The sequence below is a fragment of the Gallinula chloropus genome, assembly GCF_964237585.1.
Source record: "Gallinula chloropus genome assembly, chromosome: 12".
Lineage (NCBI taxonomy): Eukaryota > Metazoa > Chordata > Aves > Gruiformes > Rallidae > Gallinula > Gallinula chloropus.
This window is the reverse complement of record NC_140097.1, coordinates 12057737-12067995: the sequence shown is the minus strand read 5'-3', so window position 1 is coordinate 12067995 and position 10259 is coordinate 12057737. Positions and strand designations below refer to the sequence as shown.

At 52.2% G+C, this 10259-nt stretch overlaps 1 protein-coding gene across 1 annotated transcript; it reads left to right on the top strand.

The window, feature by feature from the left end:
• Positions 1-4534: 4534 nt before the first annotated feature.
• DNASE1L3 (deoxyribonuclease 1L3) lies at positions 4535-10259 on the top strand (the record flags this gene model as incomplete). The annotated part of the gene is made up of 8 exons (XM_084269767.1): positions 4535-4666; positions 6412-6500; positions 7104-7196; positions 7498-7610; positions 8083-8195; positions 8570-8727; positions 9590-9686; positions 9911-10259. 8 exons carry the CDS (start codon positions 4535-4537, stop codon positions 10037-10039), a joined length of 924 nt encoding a protein of 307 aa, XP_084125893.1. The 3' UTR covers positions 10040-10259.

The window sequence follows — 10259 nt, the reverse complement described above, 5'->3', positions numbered from 1 at the left end:
GGGTGATGAATCCCCAGTGAGCACAGCCAGACTGTCTGCAACCATAACAAGTGACAGCATGCTACTCTGGCAAAGTGAATCATCTTCCCAGGGTGACTCGTCCCCACTTATTTCCACACATGCAGTGTTGGCCCTATGGCACAATGCCACAAGCCATCCCCTTGGGACCACAGCCGAGGGAGAGTGCTGGGGCAGGCAGGAGCCCCACAAACCCAGCCCGGCCCCACAGCCCACCCATGGGACCTGCTGTGAGGAACACTTCATCATGTCCCCAGCCAAGGGCAACTTTAACGACATCCAGCTTCCAAAACTCACGCCCCAGGGCAGGTACAATCTCACCTCTGTTTTCAAACAGCTCTCAGTGAGCACTGGGGTAACTAATGCCTCCAGGCTCAGCTCTGGCAGCTGCCCCATCACTCTTCCGTGGCTTCATTGCACAACCTGGGACAAACACAGAAGCAAATGCTCCTGACTTGTACAACACCACAAAGCAAGAACTACTTGCCTGGCCACAGCTTTAAATCGTAATTTCTTAACCCTACACAAAGCAAATGCATCTATTACACGCATTTTAATGACATCTTGCTAACAATAAGGGTGTGCTTATTGTCACAATACCCTCCTTACTGGTAAGTGCAGTACCTGTATGGAGGGGTAACTCGGGAGCCTCGTCTAATTGTCACGTGTCAAACAAAGGCTTGATTTCCAAACACTGCCTGTGCTCCCTCATCTCCACTGAGCAGCCTTGTTCAGGAGACAGAAAACACCAGGAGGCATTTTTCCTTGACCTGCCTTAGCAGACAGACCTTCACACTCCAGACCACGAGCTGGAACGTTACTGACGTATTCAGCTGACAAAGAAAATCCCATGGGAGCCCTGTCCCAGCAGAGGAATCATGCCCTGGCAGGATGTTAGTAAGCAAAATGTGCACCCCCCAGAATTCAAAGTACCAGTTAAGTATCAAAGCCAACCCCTTGGATTCAAAGCATTCCCTTGCACACCACATATTTTTACCCTCAGTTATCCTGAATTTCCAGAGGGTCACACCAGGACACATGTCACCATTAGCTGGACACCGAAGCCACTTCCTAAATGGCCACATTGGGTTTGCAGCCCAACTGTGAACACATGAAACATACACAATGGCCTGTGTGTTTCGCTACTTATTAACTTCAAACCCCCGGAGACCGCGATAAAATACTCTGCCCAGGGCTTGTGACAAGGTCACTGGGAGCCCAAAGGTCATTTCATGTGCCCAAAGGAACCTACTGTGGTGGTGATGTTGGCGACTTCAGGGCTGGCCCTTCCTGCTTCTGCCACAGACCTCCCCTCACCACAGCGGATGTTGACAGAGCTGCAATCTGACTAAAAATGAAAACAATAATGAAATGCTCAATACCTTAAAGCCTGGCACGTGGGAAGGGGAACATGTGAGCCCCTCGCTGGAAAACAGAGCTGTGGTGGCATCTGGGGAACACCAGCCTGGAGGTACAGGTCCCTGCACCCTGACACCACCTCTGCCCACACTGCCAGTGCTTCCCCAGAGACACACACTCCCTTTTGGGGGAACAGGCCTAGGGGGTGCCCAAGGGGCAGCAGGGACACCCTGAGGGGCCAGTGCTCAGACAGGCTGGGCTGGCCTCTGCACACTTGGCAGAAGGGGCACAGCAGCACTGGTGTCCCCAGCAGTGCTAACCCCCTGACCAGCATTGTACCCACAGGAGGGCAAATAAATCTGCAGTGCTGTTTTCAGGCACCAAGCAAAGCCCCAGGGCAACCTCATAGCCCACCAGTACTGCCCACCATGAGCAGCCCATGAGTCACACTGCCCTTCAAGCCCCAGAGCAGAGGGGGATGTGGGCTTACCCACAGTAGCTCCCTGCAGCCCTCCCAGAGAGGAGCAGGATGTGTCAGAGATCCTCACAGCCCACCTCTGCCAGCAAAAACAAAGCTGTGGGTGTCCCAGGCAGTGTCCAGGGCTGGAAGGAAGCAGCTGTGCCTGAGGGGAAAGGAGGAACTCCCACATTGCCACCAGACCCTTACACCCCCACTGTCCAATGAAGTCCCTAAGCAGGCACACAGCTTGGGGATACATCCAGCCCCATCCACCCCCCAGCACCTCCCCAGGAGTAGAAAGACAACAGAGAGCTGAATCACTGCTCCAAAAGTAGCAACACACCAGCCAAAGCCCAGCGTGCTCAGCAAAGTTTGGCTGGAAGGCCCTCAGGAGAAGCAGGCAGGACCTGGGCAGCACCTTCTTCCTCTTCTAAGCTCTTACCCAAACTGGCTTTGGCATTGCACACAACCTCATCACCTGTCTCTTCCCCCTCCCCAGGGGCAGGGAGAGGCTGAGGAGGGGCTTTATCAGGGAACACCCCACAGGTGCTGCTCATCTGGAGGTGAGGTGGTGCCTCCCATCCAGCATCATTCAGAGTAGGGGCAAAAAACTCACCCCAGGCTGGTTCCACCAGCAGCTTCACCCTTCTTGTGCAAGACCTGGACAGCCCTGAACTGTCAGGGTTTGTGAGCTATCATGGAGTGGGGTTTATGGCTTGATAAGGAGCAAAGAGTGCTTGCACAGAAAGTGCAGTAAACAGAGAGATAAAGGGGTGCAGAAAGGAGCATGAGCTCCCCACATCCTCCTCCCAGGTTGCCTAACTGCTGCCCATCCTGCTGATAATATCTGGGGTGGAGGGGAAAGGGAAGGCTGATAAGTGAGCAGTCCTGGGAACCAACACAGCACTGATGAAGTTGGGTCCCCGCAGTTCAGGGTTAAAGCTGTCATAGGCACGACAACAATAAATTGCTTTTTAGCCAAAACAAGCCTGGTTTTGGTAGGAACTCCAGATTTTGATGACTCTGACCTTGAGGCTGCAGCCGCCGTTGCAGGCCCTTGGCTCACACTGTGGTTTTAGCAAGGTCAGGTAGGAGATTTACAGCCCCTAAAGCTGTCACCTTCCCTCCCTCTTTCTTAGTTTCATCCAGAGCCTGTCCTGCCCAAGGCTGGTGCATTAGAGACCCAGCAGAGACAAAACACCCTACCACCCCTGTTATTTTGGAAGGTCACATGCCTGCTCCCCATGTTGCTGTGCCCATTAGCATGGGCAGCACGGCAGCCTGCTCCTCACTTGGAGCAATTGCTCCAGATCCCCATCCAGCCAAAAGGGATTTCTGGTTCCTGTTCCCATGGCCACAGCACACACCCTGGAGAGCTGCAGTTGTCTCCCCAGCAAGACTGGGATTTCACTGTGATCAGCCATGCTGCATTTTTGGGAGCCCCCCTCCCCATGCACTGTGTTTTGTGCCAGCTCTGTCTGACTCAGTTGAATCGATTCAGGCAGGGTCAGGAGCCAGGCACTGGTGCTTCTGGATCTGGACCTACTTGGGCAGCCATGCTGGCAGGGCAGCAGGGAGCAAGCAGCCTTAGCAGCTGTTCTCAGAGAAACGAGAGAGGATGTGAAAGCACCCAGCAAGCACACTCCTGCCACTGTATCCCTCTGGGGACCGACAAATGCACCTCTGCCAGCCGAGGGCGGGCTCAGAGTGGAAGAGGAAGGGAGGGAAGGGGGATGGATTCCCTGCAAAAGCCTCCCCAGCTGCATCATCACTTGAATGCCACCTTGGCTAAACTTGTGTGTCCCCTTACACCACGTGGCATGAGCCAGACCCAAGTGCACACCTCTCAGTTCACCAGCCTGAGACTGCTGTGCTGGGGACCCTTGGCCAGGAGTTTGGGGGGCAGCACTGGGTGCATCCTGTACCTTCCCCACGGCTGCACTGCGGTGGCTGGGGCAGTGAGCACTGTTACCTGTGGGCTGTTCTGCAGCTGGGGTCCTGCAGCAGGGCACGGCCCAGCTCTGGGCAAGGGGACAAGCAGATAAAGTGTGTGGCCTGGAGTGACAGATGGTTTGTGACTTTCTCACGGCATGGCTTTCTCACCAAGACAAAAGCAGAGCAAAACTTGGACACGGTCAAAACCTCCCCATCCAGGGAATCCTACCACCACTGCCTGTCACTGGGGTTTCTTGTGCCCACCCCCAGAGCCCTCCAGAAACCTCTCTCCCCCCACTGCTGCATTCCAAGCCCTTTCCCCATCTGCACCATCTACCTTCTGGTCCTGCAGGCTCTTTGACATCTCACCAGAGATGTGGCCCTGGCATGGTACTGGCCGGGGTGGTCCCGATTGATGCCCAGGCATGACAGAAGGTACCTCCCTGTGGGGAGAGGTGTGGGGGTCTGGCAGAGCAGTTGCTCCTCCAGGATGGAGAAGTTGGCTCAGAAGAGCTCGTTTTCCCTAAAGGCAGAAGTTCAAAGCCTCCACATTGCTTAGTGCTGAGAGATGAAAGTGAGGGAAAGGAGGAAACGGTGGTTCATGTTCATGAGCGACACAGCTGACTGCTCAGTTTGACCTCCCAACTGGCCACAGAGGGACGGATGCACACACACACACACACACACACACACACACACACACACACACACACATATTTATAGCCACACTCGCAGCAACTCATTTTCTCCAAGTCCCTGAAGATGTTGCTCTTCATCTTGCTTTGGCTCTTCAATTTCTACTCATCTCTGAGCCTAAAAATCTGCTCCTTCAATGTGAGATCTTTTGGAGAAACAAAAATAGCCAGACCTGAAGTCATCGATGCCCTGGTAAAGGTATGTTTGCTTTCCTACATGAGGCAGGCATTGACCTGTCCGAGGATTTCTTAGTTACATAATCTGCCACTTCACTTTTTTTCACAGTTGAATTTGCAGTTAAAGATAATAAATTGTTAATTTAGATGATTTTATACTCTTAAAAGTAAAAAATCAGCCAGTGGTTGAGTTGGGTGTTTGCTGTTATCTCAGCCTATACGGGAACATAACAGCAACAACATTTACTGTTTCCTTTGGAAATGGAGTTAGGAAAGGAGGAAAACCTCAGGGCACAGGAAAAATCATTTTCAGTTTGAATCCAGGGAGCTTTGTTCTGTGATACATTATTTACCTTGTGTTATTCTGAAATATTCCTGTCTAATGAAACATATTCTCAGGACAGCAGAGGGTATCCTGTTAGAGTGTGGTACAAGACTGAAGAGTCTGACTACTAATTAATGTACTTAAACCCACCTCCAGCAGCAGAAGATAACTCAGCTTTTAAAACAAACTATGTTTTGGACTTAGAGCTTTTGCAAGTCCCCTCTGAGGTGCCACAGGAACGGAGGACGCAGGGCACGGTGCTAGCGGGATGGCTGTGTGTGCCGAACGGCTGCAGTGAGGAAAGCCTGCCTTTCCTTGGGTTTAAATCCTTTCCTTGGGTTTAAATCCTTTCCTTGGGTTTAAAACCTTTTGTTGGGTTTAAATCCTTTCCTTGGGTTTAAGTCCTTCCCTTGCAAACAGTCGGAGCAGAGGGGTTTGGCTGGGGTTTGCGTTTCTGGCTCCTTCTTCCCACACTGTCAGCACTATGGGCAGTATACAGTGAATTATAGGCAATATACTAATTTCTTACAAGTTTCAGGGGCTGCTTTCCCCCAAATATCACTTGTGAGGTTCAAAGAGTGCCAAACCAAAGGCAGGGAAAAGCCCCTGAGCACCCTGGGCTGTGGGGTGAGCTGGGCTTTCCCACTGGGAATCTCAGCACTGGGCACGGGAGCTGATCCAGGCTGAGGCAGCTGCCCCTCTCTCTCCCCAGCACCCTGAGGCGCTGCAGCCCATGGGTGCTGGGACCCTGTTTTCAGCCTGGGGGTCACTTTGGGCTGCGTGGGCTGTTTCAGAGGGGTCTGCAACAGGTGGCTGGGACAGGTGAATGCTGGCAGCACCCGCAGCTCTCCGAAGGCTCATCTCCTAGTGATAGGACCTTCCAGGGTGCGTACACTGGGAAAAGGATGGAATCCATCGCATCAGGGCGATGACAGACCGAAGCAGGCTCACCTCAGTGCCCTCCAGCTCCTCCTGCCACATCCACCTGGGCACCCAGTGGGTTGGGATGCTCGTACACAGCGCCAGTCCAAAGCAGAGAAGAAAACCTCTGTGATGGGGGGAGAGAAAAGCACAACTGACCATGGTGGGGGATGGGGGATGGGCAGCACCCCAGCAGTGGCGGGGGGGGGGGGGAGGGAGCTGGCTCCCAGCAGCAGCCTCTGCTGCCCCTTCCTCTCCACACTTCCTCCTCAGGGGCACAAAAGTTCTTCAACAAGCCCCAAACCGCTCTGCTCTTTGAGTTCCCTCTCGCAGCTCTGTGTGGGTGTGAAGCAGCTCTGAAAGCAGAAGGGCTTTGCTCCAGCTGCTGCCCTGATTCCACGACCCCAGGGACTTCTTCCACAAGGGACTTCCCCTGCACCAGTAGCCACTTCTTCCTAACTTCTTTCTAATCCCCCAAAAGCTACCGTGTACAAACTTGCTCCTGCTCCTTCCCCTTGCAGATCATTTCTCGCTGTGACATCATGTTGCTGATGGAAATAAAAGAGAACAAGAACCGGGTTTGTCCTCTCCTGGTGGAGAAGCTCACCAGGTAGGAGGGCTGTGGGCAAGGAGGAGAATATTGGGAAAGATGGTTGGGAGGAGCCCATGCTCTGCTCAGCACCACCTTACTGTGACAAAAGCTCAGGGTTGGGGCTCTGTCCCAGCAGCTGAGGAAGGACAGGGCTCCAGCAGCCTCACTGAAGGCCAGGTGCAAAGCCAGCTCCAGACCACTAAAATTAAGATAACCAAGTTAGATTCATTTTGTTAAAGGTGAGATCTCTAAAGGAAACAGGAGGGAAGGACAGGCCCCCGCCATGCTGCAGTAGGGGGCATCCACAGGGATGGGAACTGCTTTGGATTGGGGGTGGCCTGCCTGGACTGACGGGTGAGGGAAGAGCAGCATACGCCTGGCTGGACGTGAGACCCACTGAAAGTGAGACAGGGCCTGCAATAAACAGAGAGGATGTAGAGGGTGTGAGCTAACGATAGGGCTCCTCTAGACCACAGGTCCTGAGGAAGTTCTTTTGTTTCTACCACCCGCACCTGAGGTCAGGCAGACAATGCCCCCTACCCTTGGGCACAGGCAAAATGATCTCCTCCTCAGCCCTTTGTGAATGCAGAAATAAACTCAGACACATCACTTCCCTTCCAGCCAGCTGAAGGACCCTGAGGATGGATACAGCTGCGTGATCAGCAAGAGGCTGGGAAGGAACAGCTACAAGGAACAGTATGCCTTCATCTACAGGTCAGCGAGCTGCCCTCACCAGCCAGTCAGCCCCTTACTCTGCCCGCCCTCATCACAGCCCTGTGGAGATGGGCTGGATGTGGTGGTGATGGCTTTTCTTGGAGGGAGCTGGAGATGTGCAGGCTGTGCAGGTGGGATGAGCTGTGCCTGGCTGTGGGGATCATCCCAGGTGCATCCACCAGCCTGGCTGTATCCATCCTGAGCCACGGCCCAGGGTCTGGGTCAGAGCAGGGACTCAGAGTTAGTCAAATCCTGGTGAACCACAAGCACAACATCCCCTACCCTGTTTGTTCTGCTGCAGGCAACGTCTGGTATCAGTGAAACAAACTTACCAGTACCCTGACACCCAGCCTGAGGACGAGGATGCCTTCTCCAGAGAGCCCTTTGTCATCTGGTTCCAGTCTCCAAAAACTGGTGAGACATTCTAGAAACAGATGCAAGGAGCAAGATGGTGCCGGCTGGACCTGAGTGTGTGGTGGGGGCAGGAAAAAGGGGCCACATCCTGACCCCATGCTGCATTTCCTTACAAGAGCAGCGTTTGCCTTTGGGGCTGCTGTCTCTGGCATCACCCGCAGCTCAGCGCGCACCACAGCCGGCATCCCCAGGAAAGGCTCAGCCACCAGCAGTGGTCTCGTGGATGCACTCCCTGCCACTGGCACAGCCCCAGGAGCAGCTTCTGCCATAGGTGTCGAGCAGGGTTTGTCTTGTCCTGATCCAGCACCTTACCGTGTCACAGCCAGGCAGCTGGTGGGCAGCACTGTGCAATTCCACAGCAAACATCTCTGATCCACGGCCAGAACAGAACCTGTTTCTTCAGAAAAACTTGCTTACAAGTGATTATCTGTGTGTTTAAATGGTTTTCCTGGTTTCTTGTGTTGTTTTTAAGCTGTCAAAGAGTTTGCCATCATCCCTCTGCACACCACACCAGAGACAGCAGTACGGGAGATCGATGAGCTCTATGATGTGTATTTAGACGTCAAACAGCACTGGAGAACTGAGGTCAGTTGACACCTCTCTGTTACTCTGCCTTTGGTACCGAGTCACTGGGCACACTATTCACTACTCACAGCCTCATAACATTAAGGCCATTGAAAATAAGCCCCAGATTTTGAGTATCTGTGATGCATTTTCATCAAGTTGACCATATTTTAATTGGTAAACTTGACCTCCCAAGAAAACTGCTGTTTTACAAGCACACCTTGATGGCATACCCGGCAGAAAGAAGCCCCACTGCACCCAATAGGCACTCACTGGCTACTGAGAACATTTGTATTGAGGCTATTTGGAACATTTGTTGACCCTAACAGTCCTTGCTGGGTTCCTTTTGAAGACCTGTCCTCATGATTACTTTTAAAAACCTTCCTTCATTCCAGAATTTCATCTTCCTGGGGGACTTTAATGCTGGATGTAGCTATGTTCCCCAGAAGCATTGGAAGAACATCCGGCTGAGGACTTCCTCTGAATTTGTCTGGCTGATTGGTGACAAAAATGACACAACAGTGAAGAAAAGCACAAGCTGCCCATATGACAGGTAAAGGTTTTACGAGTTGTTCCCTGTTTATACATGGAATGACATCAGTGACTGTTAGATAAAGCCAATGTGCGTGAGGCCTACAAAGATAAAACATGATCCAGGGGAAAATGAGATCTGAATACTTCTAGTCAGGAGCACAAAGCACTTTGCAGCCTTCTTGACCAGCAAGTTTTCAGAAAGGGTAAGATTTCATGCAAGAGCCAGCCATTGCTGTGACATAGGTGGAGACAAATGACAGGCAATTAGGAGCACCCCTCATCTGCAGTCAGAGCCCTGCTGACATCCAGGCAGAAGGCACTGCTGCCTCCTCTGTGCCAGCTTTGCACCATGTTTTTTGCTCTGACATTCATAATATGGATTGACAAATGCAAAATCCAGCTCTGCTCAGGAGGTGGGACACCTCACCTTTGCCAGGCACACGGCAAGTCCTGCTGCTACCTAGAGCTCCTGCAGCCAGGCCAGTAAATACATCAGCTTAAGCCAAGACTTAAACCTCTTGCAGCACAAGCTTCTGGATCACAGTGGGACTTCACTGAGAGTCCTGTCATTGGTGTCCTATGATTTTTGTATCCAAAGAACAGCTTTGAACTTTGCAGAACCATCGGGGTGGGTTTAGATATGAGCTGGCTTCCAAGGCCAGAACATGGCAAGGTATTTAGATGTCTCACTCCCAAGAAAGGCAATGAGCCAATCTCAGCAGAAAACATGGGCTGGCATCTATGACTAGGCAGCCCATGGGAAAGGACAAACCATCCATAGCTGTGACTCCATCAAGACCAACTCTCTGGCCAGCACCAGCTCAGAGCAGCATGGCTGCTGCTGGTCAGGCACCACTTAACAGCACCCTGTTCCCTCGCAGGATTGTTGTCAGCGGGAAGAAGCTCATCGAGTCCGTAGTGCCAGACTCTGCCAACATCTTTGATTTCCAAGAGGATTTTCAGATGACCGAGGAGCAGGTAGGCACAGTGTGTCCTCTGGAGCAGTGGGGCACAGGCTAACAAAGGAGCGCAAAGCCAATGGCATTCGGGCAGTTGTAGCATCCTCCCCAAGCTGGTGCTGCACCACCCCACACCCACCACTGCACATCCAGCTGCCTGCTGCAGCGGTGAAACCCCTGGGGCAGGGCTTGAAAAGAAGACGGGTGGTCAGCCTCTGATCCCTCTGTGCTGTTGTCTTGCAGGCACTGGGGGTGAGTGACCACTTCCCTATAGAGTTTGAGTTAAAAGCAAAAGGTGGCTTCTTCAACTGGCTGAAATCCAAGTTTTCAAGGAGGGGGAGATCAAGAAAGAGCCGCCACTCAAGGTCATGAGCATGCTGAGTCCTCTCACATGGTGTGGAGATACACAGATGCCAACAGATCTTGTGTAAGGCTAGTGTAGATATACTCATAACAACTGCAATATTTACTGGGAAAAACCCAACAAAGCAAATCACAAATACTTCATTAAACTTACAGTATTTTGGGTAACAAGGTGAGTTAAACCTTCAGGTTATTTTCCTTATTGTACACAAAAATAAATCATCTAGAA